The following is a 19754-nucleotide window of genomic DNA, read 5'->3' on the forward strand; positions in this document are numbered from 1 at the left end:
ATTATATAAAATTATACATATAATTATATAAAATTATAATCATTAAAATGAGTAGAAATGTATAATTAATGTATTATTTTTTGTTTGTTTTTATGTTAAAAAAATCTTAATTTATTTATTATATTGATATATTTATTTAAGATTGTAGTATATAAAAAAAAAAAAGTGATTTTATATTATTTAAAGTATTGTGGAGAGTGGTGTGTTTAAAGGTCATGAAAAACAATGATTTAGTCTAAAGCTTATAATGGTAAATAGCCCTGCATTCACTTACATACTGTTTTTATGAGCATGGCTCATCTTGTTGTCAGCTCAAACTAAAATGGCAACTTGGAAAGTACAAATCAGGATTAATGGGCTGCACTGGCAGTACATCAGTCAGTGCAGAGCTAACATGAATCATACACTCCACTTCTGTTTGCAATCGTTCAATGTAACTCAGTTCAGAGTCCAAATGACTGATCACCTCACATTTGTTCTCATGTCTCCACAGGAGCAACAAGTTGATGATCATCGCACCTTAGCGGGAATATCAGCAAACAACAGCGGAGAAGGAGATGAAGTTTCGATTTGGGCTCAGGATCTCTTTGGTCCTAACCATACTGGCTCTGACTCTGTACGGAGGCGGTGTTGAAGGACAAAGGGCAGGTGAGGTCACATCCTAGCCTAAATATACAGTTTTCATGACCCCTAACCACATATCTGTTTAACTTTAGCTTGGTGGTTCTAATTTTGACTTTCAGTGAGTCTGTTGTAATGTGTGCAGACTGAGGTTTTGAACCTGACATACTAGTAGCTTCGAGTTCTTTGCAAAATTCAGCCCATGTATTATCCAACCGGACCATGGCGGAAACACAAACCTCATAAATCTGTGGCTAAACTGTATACACACAGTCTGTAAAATTTCATGTCCTTTGTCCCAGGTTGCAAGAACGTCCACTATGATCTGGTATTCATTTTGGACACCTCTTCCAGTGTGGGCAAGGACAACTTTGAGAAGATCCGGCAGTGGGTGGCAAACCTGGTGGAATCTTTTGACGTAGGTGCGGAGAAGACGCGTGTAGCTGTGGTTCGTTACAGCGACCGTCCTACCACCGAATTCAACCTGGGCAGGTACAAAACCCTCGGAGAGGTCAAGCGTGCTGCTGGGAACATCCGCTACCTGGGTGGGAACACCAAAACTGGAGATGCCATCAGCTTTACTACCAACAACATCTTCACAGAAAGGGCAGGGGCGAGGCCTGCCAGTAAGGGCATTCAAAAAGTGGCAATCTTACTAACGGATGGCAGGAGTCAGGATTTTGTTTTAGAACCATCAATTGCAGCAGCGGCTGCTGGTATCAGGTTGTTCGCCGTAGGGATTGGGGAAGCACTGAGAGAGGAGCTGGAGGAGATTGCGGCAGAACCCAAAAGTGCTCATATGTTCCATGTGACGGACTTTGACGCCATTGACAAGATCAGGGGCAGGTTGAGGAGGAGACTCTGCGAGAGTGAGTATTGATGAGTTTGATTTTGCACCATGTACATTCTTAAAAATAAAATAAAGGTTCCAAAAAGGGGTTTTCACAGCAATGCAATTGAACAGGTGTCCAAACCTGTTCCTGGAGAGCCACTGACCTGCAGAGTTTAGCTCCAGCCTTAATAGAACACACCTGAACCAGCTAAGGTCTTCAGACTCACTAGAAACTTCCGGGCAAGTGTGTTGGAGCTGGTTGAAGCTAAACTCTGCAAGACGTTGGCCTTCAAGTACCAGGATTGGAGACCCCTGCCATAGAACAAGCCTGGAAAATTCTGGTCCTCAAGATCCATTTTAGCTCCAACCCTGATCAAACTCACCTGCCTATAGCTTTCTTGTAAACCTGAAGACTTTGATTACCTGGTTCAGGTGTGTTTTATTACAGCTAGAGTTAGGCTCTTCAGGAAAGTGGGCCAAAGTTGCCCATCCTGCCTGGGAAGAACTATTTTGGGTTCTCCAAAGAACCTTTAAGTGAACAGTTCTTAAAAGAACCATTTATTAGTGTGAATAACATTTTGATAATCTAAAGAAACTTTTTCCACTACAATTTAACTTTTGTGCAGTAGAAAGGTTCTTGATCAGGGGTGTCCAAACCTGTTCCTGGAGGGTCACTGACCTGCAGAGTTTAACTCCAACCCTAATTAAACACAACTGAACCAGCTAATCAAGGTCTTCAGACTTGCTAGAAACGTCCAGGCAAGTGTGTTGGCGTTAAACTTGGCCCTCCAGGAGCAGGACTGGTCACCCTGCCTGTTCTTGACTGAACTGTAGATGCCAATAAAAAAACTTTAGAGAGGACTTCCGTTACACAGTCAGATATAGGTGGGAGTTGACATAACATGTAATTGACTTGACAGTTAACTAAAAACATCAGTCATTTAATCTGCTTTTGTTGGCACACATTTCCATTCACAAGAAGGTCTGTTCTGTGCCATACAAGACTTGTTGGACAGGAACTGGAAGCTCTTTGGCCCGGACATTTTTGTGGTTTCTTGTCTCGGTGAGCTCTGAGTAAAGAGGTGTAGTAAGTACAAGAGAGCTCAAGTGCTTTTCCAGATCACATCTGCTCCGCAGGCAAAGATAACCTAAAGTACATGTGGGATAGTCTTTGGAGGCCATTACAAACAACAAGCTTGCATTAAAACTATGAATATAGATTCAAAAATACATAAACCCAAACCGTTGAGGTATGTGGCCTGTATTGATCGTCCAAATGGAAATTATGTGTACGCATAGTATGTTTTTAGTGCTGATGGATGCTTAGCACACCAGACTTGACATTCCTCACTAAAATTAGTGAGAGTGGGAGAACGACGACACCTGGAGCTCTTTAGTTTGAAGTGGAAATCTGAGTCCGTAGTAGCACTAAAGCTATCCAAAAACTCTTGTGTGGTAAAATTAGTATTAAAACATGACACATTTTGTTGAAAGCACACTCTTTAAACAATCATTGGTATTTGAAGAGGTTGTAACACAAGCCTTTTCCGATGCCTTATTTAGGTCAGACAATCTTGTGAGAAGATAGGGAACCACTTTGACTTGGCAGGGTGATGGTGAGATAAAAGAGAAAGAGATAAACTGATTCATTGTAAACCCAAACCTTGACCCTGCCCTGATTCCAACCAAAAGCCCTCTTCTGAATGGCTCTAACCACATACATGACTCAGTGTGCAGATCAACTTGACGATCTCACTGCCAGCTATGGACTTTGTTGTCCCATCAGGGATTATCCTTCAAGCATTTAGAAAGGCTGAAACTGCATATCAGGTCCAGTTCTGTTATAACCAAGATCATTTGGCACTAGCATTGGCGTCTAAGAACACTGGTGGCTAGAAAACATGGCATCTCTAAGGTCCAAGTTATTTTTTGCCATGAAAATTACAGTCCTAATGTTTCAAGTGGAACAGGGCTCCACAGTACTGTTTTTACTTTTTAATCTTTGGCTTTAATTTGTTTTATGTGAAAAGATCAAAATCATTGCCTCTTTAAGGAGCGCAATTAGTATCATTAAATTTTTTTTTAAATGATTACCCATAATGCATTGTTTCTAACTTGGGATGGGATTAATTTTTCTCTTATTATTATTATTGGCTTGGCATACATGATTCAAATACATTTTATTTTTATCCATTTAAATTGTAAGTTTTTGTACAAAATTTGAATTTTTTAAATAAATAAATAGTTTTTGACCAGGATGTTACAGTAATGACAAAATATCATAAAAATAATGCTATAATACAAACATTTGCATTAAAGTCCTTATTGTTCTTTCACTGGGCCATTTTTTATCATACTTGAAATGAATGAAAAGTGTGTGTTTGACTGGGTAGTTTCATCACTTAGTGTATCTGGGCTTTGGTTCATGTCGGTGGTCCACCCATGGCCACAGCATGCCAGATCTGTAATCAGTGGTGGGACGCTGCTAAACAGAACAGCAGTGCACTGTAATAGTGTTGGGTGTGCTAATTTCCTCATGTTTGCTTTAGCATCCTAAATCTGGTTTTGATTAACTTAATGGGCATTTCAAACAGGAGAGAAAAAATTTTATTAAGCCCTTTCCCTTCTTGTGTCTCTGAGGATAGCTCGCATACTTGCCTGGAGGATTCAGTTATGCTATCCACGAATATGAATATTTTGTGTTGGACACAATAATGAAATGGGATTGTTTCTGTATGCCTAGTGCATCCAAGAAAACTTGGATGTGAGGTGTTTCAGTTGCCGATACTGGCATTCTGAATGGTTTTAAATGTGTTGCTATGTGGTTGCTAGAGTGTTTTGTTTTCTTACTGGTTATTTGAGTACTTTAAGTTAGCGCAAATATACAGTTGGTAATAGTTTTACAAAGTCCTCTATATGACACAGCACTTTCTAAAATGTTGCATCATTCTCCAGCCTGAAATGTCAAGGTGATTAATTGTTGATTTCATTGATCAGGCGTTGCCAGTTGGGCCCTTTTAAGCATGAATAATGTCTGATCTTTTAAAATAATCTTTTATAAACTGACTAAAATCTTAACATGAAATAGTGCAAATTGTCCTGTGCGTTTGCATTCATTACATCATTAACTAACAGCATCTGGAAACACTTTGCAGGTGCAACATGATTTATATTCAGATAAAGTCATTTTACCAACTGATTATCCTTAGCATCTCTATGATTTTTATGTGATCCAATCACGATATAAAGTGCTTTAAGAAATAAGCAAGGGACAAACAAGAAAATAAATGAAAAAGTCTTTGGAAAAACAATGTGGAAATGCAGCAATCTGAAGGCTAAGTTCTGCTCAGTCCATCATTTTAGTATCATGGCCACTCTCTAAATTACAGCCTTTATGCCACAGCTGAAGAAGTTGCCCTTGATAGAGTTCAGTTAGAAATCACTCATTTAAACAATGACGCACTCCTGGCTTTAGATTGCTTTCTCATTTCACCAGGCAAAGGAAATGGGTGTCTCAAAATCAACCCGTTATGTATGACCACAATTTGTTAGTTACTTGTCATTTAGCAGCATGCTAATTGTGGGGTCAGTCCCCAATAAACTATGAGGTTAAATGCACAGTTCAATTGTGAATCATTTGAGTCAGATCACTTCAATGAATCCACTGATACAGCCATTCTAAATGATTCATTCATAAATCGCGAGTTCCACTCACAGTCTGAATGTAGGCTACACCATTAACTTTGCTTCTACAGCTAACTCTAATAGCCTACCAACTAGTTTAGTTTTCTGGCATGACTAAGAACTAGTAGTAATTAGTTAGCAACCTACTTTTTGTGTTTTAGAAAAGTTGAGGGAACAACATTACCTGTTTGAAGCAATACAGAAAGACAAACCTTAAATTTCTCAGCATATTAGAATGATTTCTGAAGGATCATGTGACACTGAAGACTGAAATTCGCGGAAATTCATACCCGCTCAAACTTGCTAGCCTGGGAATGAAACAGAAGCCATTAACTAATAAAGCGTATTAGATTTTCTGTAACACATTTCAAGGTAAAAGATAAATAAATACCAAGTGGCAACCTTCCTGTCTCTCTCATGGAACCAACACGGAAGTGACTAAAACTGCAATTCATCGACTGGCCGCTAGAGGCTATACAGTTGCTTTCCAATATAATTGTTTTATTTTAAATTGAAGTATTATTTCACAATATCACAGTTTTGTTGTATTTTTGATTCAATAAACACAACCTTGAGTATAAGAGACTGCTTTCCAAACTTTTGGTATTGTAAATCTGCCAACGACATGTGGATATCCGCTGCACTGGTAACATAACTTGGCTCACATAACGGATACAACACAAATATAGACAGCCAGGTGCTCTTTTCTCCAACCTTTATTTATCCCTGGGTGGGCGGCTGAGTTCTTTATTTTTTTGGCGGTCATGGTGATGTTTGCATCGGGCTGGGACTCGCTCGGGGGTGTGGGGGTTTGGGAGAGTCACGCTGAGGACACTGTATCGGACAGAGATGTAATTGTGTCAAGTGACCCAGCCTCTGTAAAGTGTAATTCGTAGCGAAGTTGAGGCCTCTTAAATGCTACAAAGCGCTTTTTATAGGAGCGATTAAAGAAAATTACAGGGTCTGATCGTACATGATTGTCAGGGGCACGATCAGCCGCTGTGGTTTGGGCGTCTGACTGCTTCGTGCCAAGAGTGTGTGCATGTGTGGGAGAGTAAGAGAAGGATTAAAAAAAAACAAAAAACAACAACATTAAAATCATTTAATCAATGGAATATTTTGGTTTTATAGTATGATTTTTGTGCATTGTTCTACTAGTGAAAAGCCATTTAGCCTTTTCAGGATGAAATGGGAAACTTGGAGTAGGCCTAATTGCTGTAACGTCATTTACACATCATTTAGCCTACTTTAAATTTGAATGTTCCAAAATATTCATAACCAGTTTCTAATCCGAGACTAATTCCCACTCACTTGCTCTATTTTCAGGATGGGCTGAGTTAATATAGGTGAAGCCAATGTTAAGCAATTTTTCACCTGAAAACCTAAAACCAAAGTTTGACCACTTGGTGTCATTGTGCCTGTCCAGAATAGTTCAGTCAAAAATAAAAATAATTTTATTGTTACTTGCCTTCATGCCCTTTCAAACATTTATGTATGTATTGTTTATTTATGAGAAAAGGCAAAAGTAGATTTGCTTCCATGTTTTCAACGTATGCAGCAACAGTTCATATTATCCACATCTGTCAAATTCCAAAAAGTACCATAAATGTGACCCTGGACCACAAAACCAGTCTTAATTCGCTGGGGTATATTTGTAGCAATAGCCAAAAAAAAAAACATTGTATGGGTCAAAATTATCGATTTTTCTTTTATGCCAAAAATCATTAGGATATTAAGTAAAGATCATGTTCCATGAAGATATTTTGTAAATTTCCTACCGTAAATATATCAAAACTTAATTTTTGATTAGTAATACGCATTGCTAAGAACTTCATTTGGACAACTTTAAAGGCGATTTTCTCAGTATTTTGATTTTGATTTTTTGCACCCTCAGATTCCAGATATTCAAATAGTTGTATCTCTGCCAAATATCGTCCTATCCTAACAAACCATACAACAATGGAAAGCTTATTTTTTTCAGCTTTCAGATGATGTAAACATCTCAATTTCGAGAAATTAACCCTTATGACTGGTTTTGTGGTCCAGGGTCACAAATGTACTTTTACTAATATACTAATTTAAAAGTAAACTATGTTCCATTAAAAATAACATGGTTCTCGTGGGTGATTCAGATCTGGCACACAACGTTTGCCAATCAGATCACCTGTACATAATTTTCTGTACTCTTTTTTTTCCCCAATAAAAGTGACAAAAACTAAACAAAAGCAATAAGCACTCATCTAGTATCTAGGCTAATATTAGCATCCTTCCTTAGCACTAGCAAGTTCTTCTCTACAAATAGCACATTCTCATCACAGATGCTGTAGTAAAGCAAGTCTGCTGGTGTTGCGTTTCCTCCTGTCATCACTGCTGTCACTAGCTATGCATCGCTATTTGAAATCTGCTTGTTTGTACGTCTTAAATTATCACCGCTGTGACGTTAGCATAGCAGCACTCCACCAAACGCTAAGCTCACTGGACCAATTGGTAACTTTGCCCATGTCTGTGTGCCAGCATCCTAGAGTCATAAGTTATGCCACCACGTCTACACTGGAGTGCTTGGAATTGACCCTCTAACAGTCTGTCTTCAAGCACAGAGAGGAAGATGGATAATATTACAGTGACAGTCACGCTCAACTGTTCATTTCCTTCAGCTGCCAGTAAAATCATACCTCTTCAAAGTCAGGAATGTTTACTCCTCAGAAATGTAAATTATGATGATATAATAAATACTGACTCAAACGAGACCATTTTTTTCATATTGAAAACATGATATGTAGATATAATTTGATAACTTAAGTGTGTGTATATATTATTAATATGTATACTATACGTATACGTGTATATGTCCACTGTTTGGTTACAAAAATTCTTCGAAATGTTCTTTTGTGCTAAAAAAAAACGGGGGGAAAAAAAAAAAACTCATACAGGTTTGGAAGAGTGGATAGAAATAGAAAGTCAAATCAATTGGTTTTGTAAAAATATGATGTTCCTATTGACATTTATGACTTTTGATGACAGACTTTGGTATCTTGGCAAATTTGAGCATATTTCCCAAGATACCAAAGTCTGTCATCAAAAGTCATAAATGTCAATAGGAACATCATATTTTTACAAAACCAATTGATTTGACTTTCTATTTCTATCCACTAGCTTATGAAACTCAATAATAAGTTTGTCTTTTAAACTCTGCTGTCTAACAACAAGATATTGAAATATTAAAGCACATTTATGTAGTTTTGTGCATTTTTGTTATTTTGGAGCCCCCTACAGTTAAGTGACTGGATTTTCCTGCTGTAAATACCGCACTGTCGTAATTATAGCGCCTATCTGTAAACGTTAATTTGTTGCTGCCGGAAAACAATCCGCCCTATTCGCGGAATTTCATACTCACCAAACTTACATACTGTGCTACCAGAACAGAGGTCTTCTAATAAGCCATTCACTTTAGTAGAATTCAGTTGATTTCAGTTAAGCTGATATTTGAAGGTAAGAAACGTATACAGTTGTTTTAAAGAAACTCATTTGCTATTCTTTTTCCAATGTGAAAAAGAAGTGCCTTCATTGGAGAAAAAATCATGCCAAGTGTAGTTTTTTCACATCGCTATCTGAATACATTTTCATTCTAATTATGCCTATAGTCTTAATATAAAACATTTAAATGTTACATATTTATGAGTGAAAAGGTTTGTCACTGCCAAAATACCACGGCGGATTGCCTGAGCACCTGGAGCCAGTACAATAAAATGTCAACAAAAAAATTACATTTCACAATATGAATTAATGATGAGGTCTGTTTCCACAAAAGCAGATGTTTAGAAATTACAGGAGACCCCATACTGTTAATAAAGCACAGATTGCAATAACTCCAAATGTATCATATTAACTTAAATAGAACTAAAAATATTACTTTTCTAACTGTAGAAATAAATTGCTATCCATAATCCAAACACCTGTGGAGGAGTGCTGTGCAGTTGATAAGGTCATAAAAACTGAGGTGTGTGTCCAATGTTATGTCCAACCATAATGTTGTGTGTCTCTCCACAGATGTCCTTTGTCCAAACATGAAAGTCCAGGCCGGCCGTTTCCGGCCGAACAGCACCAGTGCTGGACTGACGGAGGTCCCAGGTAATGTTTTCTCTTCTCTATTCTTCCCATAATGCTTTAGTGTCAAAGTGTCATGAAAACCCCTTCAGCGTCATATCAATGCACTGTTTGCATCTTAAAATGGTTACATGGTGTCATGAATAGTTACGAGACAGCAATTTCTCATAGCAAAAACAATGTAGTTTCAATTATAATTTGAGCTTACTTTGGTCACTAAATCCATTTGTTATAAATTGGCTTTTTACATGAAACATAATGGATGATACAGTAATATTGCCTACAACTCAAGTTGTAGTGATTCAGATCCTTAAATATACCGCTACATCAGTGTTTCTGTTTCATCTTCAGATGTGAGAAAACCAAAACATTTCTTCTTCTCAAGGTTACACAGTTACATGAAAATTATCCCTAGTGTATTTTATTTCAATTAGAGGTCAAAAATAAAGAAAGAACTGCACTGTATAATGATTCTAACATATAGACTTCCAATCCTGCACTTCAGGGTTTTTTGGAGTCTTTTTTTGTGTGGACGTAAGTATTAATACCACAAACTACAAGCCTAGTTTCTATGTGTAAAGTACTTTTGGATCAAAAATAAAGCTTTCTTTTCCCCGAAGGTTGCGCTTTAAAACATAAAACGTTGCAGCGAGACACTGAGGTTTCGAAATAAGAGATCTTTTGCCCTCCTCTGTTCTAAGAAATGTGGAGTTCTTTAGTGATTACACAGATCTGGAGGATGTTGTGTTTGGGTCTTCAGGGGGTTCTGAGTTCCTCTGCGAGACACCAACTCAAATTCATCAACCTAAGTAAAAAAACAGATCGAAACAGAGAGAGAGAGAGTGAGAGCTCTTACCTGTGTAAGTAAATGACTATACAATCTGGAGCTATAGGGGTGTGCTCTATAGAAGGTCTTATTTTGGAACTACTATGTACAAAATGGTCAAGAGAACCATTACTCGTAAATCTGATGAGGTTTGGTCATGTTTTAATTGCTCAGTACACAGAAAAAAAGGGTGGCCAAAATTGTACCTTTTGGGGTACAACAGCAGCTTTTCACTGAAGCAGTACCCTTAAAAGGACATATTTGTACCTTTTTTACCCCTATTAGGTACATATTAGTATCTTAGAGAAGTAATACGTACGCTTAAGGTACTAATATGTACCTACTATGGGTAAAAAAGGTACAAATATGTAATTTTAAGGGTACTGCTCCAGTGACAAGCTGTTGTACCCCAAAAGGTACAAATCTGATCCCTTTTGTCTGTGTGAATCTATCTTGAAAAATCCTCAGAGAAGTTGCAACCCTGGGAAATGGAGGCGACTCATGATTTATGCTTTGAAAAAGACAAATAACTCTTTCTTATTTTTATATTTTTTATGTATGCATTGTTTCAAAACAATGTAAAACTTCTGGAGGTTTCTGAAATGTGGTCCGTTTGACTCTAATTATACTACTTATAATGAGGAAAAGTGCTGTCTTTGGTATTCAGGTGAAGTTTAAAGTGTGATCTCTCCATGTCTTAACATTATTTGTGGATCACTGCACTTTCTTCTTCGCTTCTGTCATCTTCAGCTTCGCAGGCTTGACGTTTAAGTGCTTAGATCTGTTTGGTTGCGGTTCTTTTGGATTGCACTGACTAGACTACATCTCTCCTCTTTTGGTGGCTGTAAGTGTTAATTATGGCATCTTGCTCCTGCAATCTGTGATATTCAAGAGAACAACACAAGCTAAATCTTCAGGGAAATTCCAGGTTCACATAAGATGTCACAATTGCTGAAGCTGCCAACATCTGCATGCTGTTTCTGAAGTTTGGAACATCACTCTTAACCAAGGCAAGGCCAAAATGGACATAAAAGGTTGCTGACACAAGATTGCTTCTGTAAAGTAACTTAATAACGACAAAAAGCATTTGTAATGAAATTTGACATCATTGTGTCCTTATAAGAAATTAAGTGTAAGTGTATTAATGGGATAGTTCACAAAAAAAAATGAAAATTCTGTCATTAAATACTCACCTTCATGTTGTTCCAAACCCGTGAGACCTTCGTTCATCTTCGGAACACAAATTAAGATATTTTTGATGAAATCCGAGAGCTTCCTGACCCTCCATATAGACAGCAAGGGTCCTACCACGTTCAAGACCCAGAGAGGTACCAAGAACATCAACAAAACAGTCCAAAATAATTGTGGTACTCTCGATAATGGCAGAAGATGGTGAAAAAAAATGTTGAATAAAGTCTTTATTTTATTAAATTTTTTTGTGCACAAAAAATATTCTTGTATCTTCATAAAAATATAGTTGAACCACTGATGTCACATGGACTATTTTGTCTATGTTTTTGGTACCTTTCTGGGCCTTGAACGTGGTAGGACCCTTGCTGTCTATGGAGGGTCAGAAAGCTCTTGGATTTCATCAAAAATATTTTAATTTGTGTTTCGCAGATGAACGAAGGTTTTACGGGTTTGGGGCATGAGGGTGAGTAATTAATGACAAAATGTTTATTTTTGGGTGAATATGCCTTTAACTCAATTACATGGTTCATATAATTTAACACAGAGTTTTACTAAAGTTTTCCATGTGTGGTCCTTACTACCTTTTCAACATTACATTGAAATTTGAAAGATTCTTCATCAAAAGTGTCTTATTGCATTTTAGGTATACAGGTGCATCTCAATAAATTAGAATGTCGTGGAAAAGTTCATTTATTTCAGTAATTCAACTCAAATTGTGAAACTCGTGTATTAAATAAATTCAATGCACACAGACTGAAGTAGTTTAAGTCTTTGGTTCTTTTAATTGTGATGATTTTGGCTCACATTTAACAAAAACCCACCAATTCACAACAAATCTGAAATAAATGAACTTTTCCACGACATTCTAATTTATTGAGATGCACCTGTATGCCTACTGAGAGTCGAACCAAAGTTCCTTTCAAGAAGAGTCTGTTCACTCTGAGGCCATATTTGCAATGTGTTCAGGCAGCTAATTTGGGTATTCAAGACCAAGTCTTATCTACTGTACATGAATAGGGAAATCTTGAAATCTAAAATTCAATTCAAGTTTATTTGTATAGCGCTTATTACGATACAAATCGTTGCAAAGCAACTTTACAGAAAATTACGTTTCTACAATATTTAGTAGTAGCTTATCAGTGGTGACTATGTCAGTTAATGTACATATGGCAGAAATGCACGGAAAAATCAATTAAAGACGTAAATCAATTAAAGACGTTGTTTTAGATTAAACCATTAAGGGTTTAATCTAAAACAAATGCTTGCCACGCTCACATTTAAAAAAAACAAAGTTCATGTTAGATTTTGTTGCTAATTTGAAATATCTCATAAATGTTGTTTCTTAAGCTCAAATGGCATTAAACAAGCATATAGTTCAGGACCAGCCAATGCGCATGTGCAGTCGCAAGCGTGGGACACTGAACGTTTCGGGACACTGAAAAATACCTCCCTACAATGTAGTATGAGAAAAACAGTACGCTAAAAGAGTAGTATGACTGAATTCATAGTATTCGAAAAACAGTAGGTGAAGAGACAACCTACCAGACAACCTACTACTTGTGCCGAGATTTTGAAGTGTGCATTCGATAAACACTTTACTATTTTTACACTTTACTCTTTACTAAGCGACCCAACTGATACGGGTAGGTCACGTGACAGTAACAACAAGGCAGATGTAGCATGTCCAAGTACCCATGTTCATACTATATAAAACATACTTTTTAATGGTTACACAGCAAGTACAAATTTCAAATTGTAGTATCCTACCTACTTAGTATGCGACTTTGGACGCACTGCTTTTCTTTGGAGATATTCCGCAATACTGTGTGTTGCACATTCTTCCATTCATAGTAATATGAGTGCACTCGTCATGATATATACAAATTTTTTGATCGAATTCATGAGTGGCATTGACAGTGCTGTTTGAGGTATAGGTTTTGCGCATGCGCATGGTGAGGCAGCACGTTTTGAGCGGGAGATTTTCAAAAGATCGGCGCATTTCAAAACCTGGTATAGGGTACAAAGAATTAGAACGTAAAATTAAGATGCGTTGTTTTTCAGCATCTTAAAAATCTTATGCCGGTAGATGCTGCAGGGAAAACACCAAGAGATCCTTTTAGCACATGCGTCTGGATCAAAGACAGGCGCTTGAACCACAGAGACGTTTGTCACGCTGACGCACTGTGACCGTGTGTAAAATGCAGCCGTAGAGTTTTCATGCGGCGACATTGGGCTGGTTTCCAGATTGTTGCGTTGTGTGCAGAAGTGTCCATGTGTTCGGATCAAAGACACGAGTCGGAACGCACTCATCTGTGCGGGCCCGCAGAACCCACCCAGCCTTCCTCGCTCTCTCACCGTTTAAAATAAGACTCGGTCGTGATTATACGCTTTCACTCGCCAGGCCCAAATTACAGGTTCCTCCAGGCTTAGAAACGCTACCGGCAGAGTGTCGTGCCTGGCCCATGGAGACGCTGAGACAAACAGAGAGTAGTGGAAATGAGCTGATGAGAAGCGAACAGCTGGAGGAAGAGTAGAACATGGTGTGAAATCAAACAGCTCGAATGAATACATCAAACTGATCAAACCATACTAGTGCACGGAGAACACCTGGATAAATTAGTCTTATTTTTAAGATGATAAACTTTCAGAGGTTCAGAAACTAAAAATTAAAGTTTAATGAGGTCACTTGAGTTAATAGCATGTTAAAGTAAAAAAAAAAAAAAATAGTTCCAAACCTTCTGACTTTTTCGAATACAACGCGAAAAAAATAGCAGTTTATTTACTTCTAGTTTGGCATAAAATCTTTTTTTTTTTTTTTAAAGAACAGTATTTATTCTAAATAAAATAAAAATATACACAATAATAATTAGTAACAAAAGTGTGAGCATATTATTATTATTTTTTTAAGAAATTAATATATAGATGTTAATTTGTAAAAAGTAATATTAAAGACTTAAATTGTTACAAAAGATTTCTATTTTGAGTGAATGCTGTTCTTTTAACTTTAAATTATTCAAATAATCTTGAAAAAAGTATCACAGGTTCCAAAAAGAAAAAGAAAAAATCAGCGTATTAAAATGATATCTGAAGGATCATGTGACACTGAAGACTGTAGTAATGGCTCATGAAAATTCAGCTTTGCCACCACAGGATATTTTAAAATATATTCAAATAGAAAACTGTTATTTTGAATTGCAATACTACTATATTACTGTTTTTACTGTATTATTGATCAGCAGCATCATGTGAATGATAAAGCAATTTTAGAACAACACTTTTGCAAATAATTTCTTAATTTCTTTATAAATCATATGAGCTACTTTTGTAATGCTATACATCATCTTTTGTCTTTTAAAGTCATACAGGTTTGGAAAAACATGAGGGTGAGTAAACAGTTTCAATATCGACTCATCTAATTGGCCCATTGTTTTAAAATCCTCAACTATTTTTAACTTGAAACAGGGTTAATGGCACAAAAGACCGCAAAAACATTGAGATGTACTGTAACGGCCAAAGATGTCAATTAAAAACTAGCACAGATGGGACGTGAGAATGTGTGATGCTGGTCTGCCAGAAACCATCAGGGATTCGTTGTGCTTTGGGAACGCAAAGATGAAACAACAAAGTGCTTTTGTTGTTTTATGCTGTTTTTTTCGACTTCGCTCTTAACACAGTATCTGCTTTCTACGTTTGTAACCACCTGTTACTCTACTACAGACACAGACACGCACACACCGTCTGGCCTAGACTGGCACGTTCTCACATTACCACCGAGTTAAACAACTCCAAACATCCTTCAGTTCAAATAATAATCATTCTCTCTAGACTGTTTAAAACAACCTCAGTTTGCTGACATGAACACACCTGCCCTAGGAAAACAACATGAGAGTTCATCAAGTGAAAGTGAGATCTCTCTACATGACCCTCACAGGCGTCATATACACAAACCATCAGCGTCATGTAGCCAGAGCTCTTTTGAGACCAGCATTAGTGTGTTTCCAAATCGACCCTTGAATTGCCTCCTCAGGCAACGCCCAGGGCCCCACTGGCATCGTCATGGCGACAGACTATGTATTGGTTATAGGAGCGCCCTGGTTTGGCCGCTATAATAGCACCCTAGACTGCTAACCTCAGTAGATACACACACACACACACACACACATGCTGGAGAACTAGTGACATAATTGCACATGAAAGGTTGTTTTTTAAAACATCTGGTGCAGCAAGTGCAGTTTAATGAGTGTTGGCTGCGGATCTGAAGCATTAATTAGTGGGCTGATATCCACACACACAGCATAGCTCTACTATTTTTAAACAAACAATGAAGTCATGTTTGATCCCAGAGGCGTGGACTTTTTTGTGTGGATGTGGAAAAATGTGTGACATTTTGCTCGCAGAAACTTAACGCTGAAATCACAGGTGACTAATTATGCAGTAATTTTGTTCTTTACTTAGATTTATTGCCCTTTCTGTATTACATTACTTTTTGGGATACTTGATTTTGATTGGTGAGTCGTGGCATTTTGGGGTAAAATATTTTAATATAATCAAATAATAATTGTCAATTAAGTGTATTATAATAATGTTATATCTATCTATCTATCTATCTATCTATCTATCTATCTATCCATTAATCCATCTATCTATCTATCTATCTATCTATCATGTAATTTATGATTGCTTTATTCATTTCACTCATTATTTTGTGTTAATTTGTATTTTAACTTGTGATATAATATTAACTTGATGTCTGTATCTGTGTTTTTGGATTTTTTAAATACTTCCATGTATGAAATGTGCTAAATCAAGTTGAACCTGTCATTGCACATATGCCTTTTGTGGTTTATTACTGTCTGATATTTTATTCTTAATTATCAATTTTTATAAAAGTAAATCCTTTGGTTGAGGAACGATTTAAGAAAGTTCATTTACAGCATGTTGTCTTTTTGACCTGTCTCATGGACTCCACCTAGTGATCGTTGATGGAAAGACATTTCAACAATAATCTACAGGGACATATTTTATTCAGGGAACAGTACAGTTTACTTAATAATAGCTTAATTTATTACAAATGTATTACCTTTTCTCCAGGATTTGATTTGATGGAGTACTTCAATGTAAGAGAATTTCTTGGAGAAAAATTTGAGCCAGGTCAGACCCCCTATGTCAGGCTCGGTACAATGCCCATCGTCCAACAAACAGAGTAAGAGAATCATTTATTTCAATGATATATGCAAAAATCACACTATGTACTTTTACTTAATTTACATTGTTTGTTTTCCGACAATATACTGTTCAAGGTGATACACATTTATTTTTCTTTTCATTTTTTATGAGAGATTTCTTTGATTCTTGTGTTGTAGAGATGTGTTACCTCAGGGTCTGCCTGATGAGTATGCCTTTGTGACCACATTTAAGTTCAGGAAGACCTCTCGTAAAGAAGACTGGTACCTGTGGCAGGTCTATGACAAATACGGCATCCCACAGGTGTGTATCAATGTGTCCTGAATGGGGCTGAAACAGCAGGGCTGTATAGAGAAACTGAAACTGAAGATCCTCTTCAAAAGTTCTATTTTTAAAATCGATTTGATTTTGAATTTGTTTATAACATAAAACATCATAAAGCTACTGTAAGTTGATCAGGCTGTAATGAGAATGTCCTCCAGGTCTCCATCCGTCTGGACGGGGAGAACAAGGCGGTGGAGTACAACGCCGTGGGCCTGACAAAGGATGCAGTCCGGGCCGTGTTTAAGAACCCAGAGGTGGAGAATCTGTTTGACCGTGACTGGCATAAGATCGGCATGAGGGTGGACTCCAAGTCTGTGTCCCTGTTCCTGGACTGCAAGCACATTGAGACGCTGCCCATAGAGGAAAGAGAAGATATCGACATCCAGGGAAAGACTGTCATCGGCAAGAGACTCTATGACAGCGTTCCCATTGATGTAAGCAAATAGTTATGGTTTATTAACATGCATTTTATACAAGATTAAGTCTCCCTTGCTTAAAAGTGCTGTAATTGTACCATGATGATATCAAATTATAATACCATGCTACAGTAAGGTACTGATTGATTATCATGTTCATATATATTTTAGTATTTGCATGGTACTTCAGAGAATACCATCATGGTAATCTCTAAAAAAAATATGGTTAAATAAGTGATTTATGATTTGATGTTACACTGCATCAGTAGGATGTTTTTGAAAGATTTTTTGCATTAAATTGATCAAAAATTACAGTAAAGACTTTTTTACAATTTATAATATTTTAAATTAACATTTCAAATAAATGCTGTTCTTTTCAACTTTCTAATTTAAAAAAATCCGGAAAAAAAGTGCATCACGGTTTCCACAAAATATTAACTGGATTCAGTATTAATAATAGGAACCTGTAGGATAGGCGAGATTTATGTGAGAGCACTTATATTTTAATTAAATTTGGAATAATTTTTCAAAATATATGCTTGGTAAAAACATCAAAGATACTGACTAACCCCAAATATTTTAATGGTGATGCGTTTATGAATTTTTAAGTTAACCGAAATCAGCTAATACAACCAGTTCCTGTGTTTCTGCCCGTGTTTCTTCTATAGTTTGACCTCCAGAGGATGGTGATCTACTGTGATGGCAAACAGTCTGAGCAAGAGACGTGTTGCGATATTCCCGGTGGCCCAGTAAGTGCATCTGACTCGCATACAAACCTTTATTCTCACCTCATTATGTCATCACATGGATAGTAAGGCAAAAACATACGGTTTCGAACAGGACAAGTTCTCCAAAGGGCTCAAAGATCTTTGTTTTGGGTCCTTAATGAAGATGGGGAATATTCGTTGTCCAGAGTTCAGAATATAGTACTATTCATAATACTGAACATCTGAAGCTGCTTCCTCTTCCTTTCCTCTCTCTTTCTTTCATAACACATTCTGTCTCTTTCGGTTTCTGCGTTCACTTTGTCTTCTCACTCAGTGTGAACAGTCTCTGGTGACTGAGCCCCCCCCACTCCCACTGCCCACCCCAAAACCAACAAGCGCTGAGCAGAAGAAACCAGCAGCGGTCAACTGCTCCTGTCCTGCAGGGGAAAGGGTAAGACATTCCAGGTCAAAGGTCACACTCTTAAAGCTGGTGAACCCCTATGTGTAACATGCAAAAAATTGAATATCAGCCTTATGATATAGGAACCAAAGTTATTTACAGTGTATGAGCTAAATATATTTTTTTTTCTGAAGTCATGTGCTGGAGATATTTAGGTCATGTTAATATTAAATACGTTTTTGGGTTCTGTTAGCACCATCTGTGATCATGTTATTAATTACCACAGAAAATAATTTCAGCTCATCCCTCACTTTGTAATACAAGCAAACATGTACAGTAATGCACCTTAGGGCTGTCAAAATGGCTGAAAAACTAAATTCGAATTGTTTACTTAAATATTATCAAAATTCGAATTATATTCAAATTTAAAATGCATAATTTCAGTTAGGGTGAAGAAAAGCTTTTGGATTCTCTTCTGAGGCCACAAGAGGGTGCATCAAGCAAAATATTACTAATGCACGTTTCTTCAAAGCTTAAGATAACAGGAATGTCTGTGAAAAAAAAGTGCATAATGTTTAAAATAATGTTTATAAACCAATTATAATTAATTAAGTTACTTAAACAACTATAAACAAAACAGCATCATGCATTAATACAAAGGGCGGAAAGCCAATCACACAGAGTACATTTTTCATTCAAAAACACGAGTTGCAATGGGATGGGGAAAACCCCCCCGCCATAAAGTCTCAAGATATGTTTTTTCAAAGTTGAACTTGCATTAATTTTACATGGCTTTCTAAACATGCAACTCTTTTGTGCGAGATGCGAGTGCAACGGTGATAGATGTCCCTCTAGAAAATGCAAGACATATGCGTTCTGTGTGAATGGCTTGGTTTCAGTTTTGACGTAAACAACATCTTCTCCGCATTGATGTTCTCTTTTCCCGCAATATTTGTAATTAACAACGCAGCAGCGCCGCATCTAGTGGCTTCAACTGGATAGGCTAACAAAAACATTAAAATGCAATGACACTTACATCGTCATCGCATCTCGTGCGCCACTGATAAGGCTTAACGCACACCTACAATTCGAATGCAACTTTTTTGCATTTGAATGTGGATTTTTATTTTAAATTCGACGAATATTCGAAATTCGATTTTTTTTGACAGCCCTAATGCACCTATGGAATGGTGGAATGGAAGTCATTGCACTGGAATAAATAAAATTCACTGTTATAGCAACAAAACGTCAACAAATAAACATGTTAGCATTAGACTAGTGTGATACAATTTTATAAAGATAATTAATAAAATAGTATAATTATTATGCAAAATTTTCCAAAATAAAATATTAATAATACAAAAAATAAGGAATTACTAAATAATACAATTAGAACCTATTATTTCAGCAGCTTAAATAACATAGTTTGTGCAGAATTAATGTAAGCCATCATTAAATATAAATT

The 19754-nt window shown here is 36.9% G+C and overlaps 1 protein-coding gene across 1 annotated transcript in view; it reads left to right on the forward strand.

The window, feature by feature from the left end:
* The first annotated feature begins 533 nt into the window (after positions 1-533).
* Positions 534-19754, forward strand: part of LOC107734019 (collagen alpha-1(XXII) chain-like) — a 43092-nt gene continuing 23871 nt past the window's right edge. The window contains exons 1-8 of the mRNA XM_016545875.1: positions 534-648; positions 924-1490; positions 9185-9265; positions 16350-16461; positions 16622-16745; positions 16925-17200; positions 17851-17931; positions 18224-18340. Of these exons, the coding sequence (XP_016401361.1) occupies positions 558-648; positions 924-1490; positions 9185-9265; positions 16350-16461; positions 16622-16745; positions 16925-17200; positions 17851-17931; positions 18224-18340 (1449 nt within the window). The 5' untranslated portion in view covers positions 534-557. The remainder of the gene's footprint in view (positions 649-923; positions 1491-9184; positions 9266-16349; positions 16462-16621; positions 16746-16924; positions 17201-17850; positions 17932-18223; positions 18341-19754) is intronic.

The sequence above is a fragment of the Sinocyclocheilus rhinocerous genome, unplaced genomic scaffold (assembly GCF_001515625.1).
Source record: "Sinocyclocheilus rhinocerous isolate Xijiao unplaced genomic scaffold, SAMN03320098_v1.1 scaffold430, whole genome shotgun sequence".
Lineage (NCBI taxonomy): Eukaryota > Metazoa > Chordata > Actinopteri > Cypriniformes > Cyprinidae > Sinocyclocheilus > Sinocyclocheilus rhinocerous.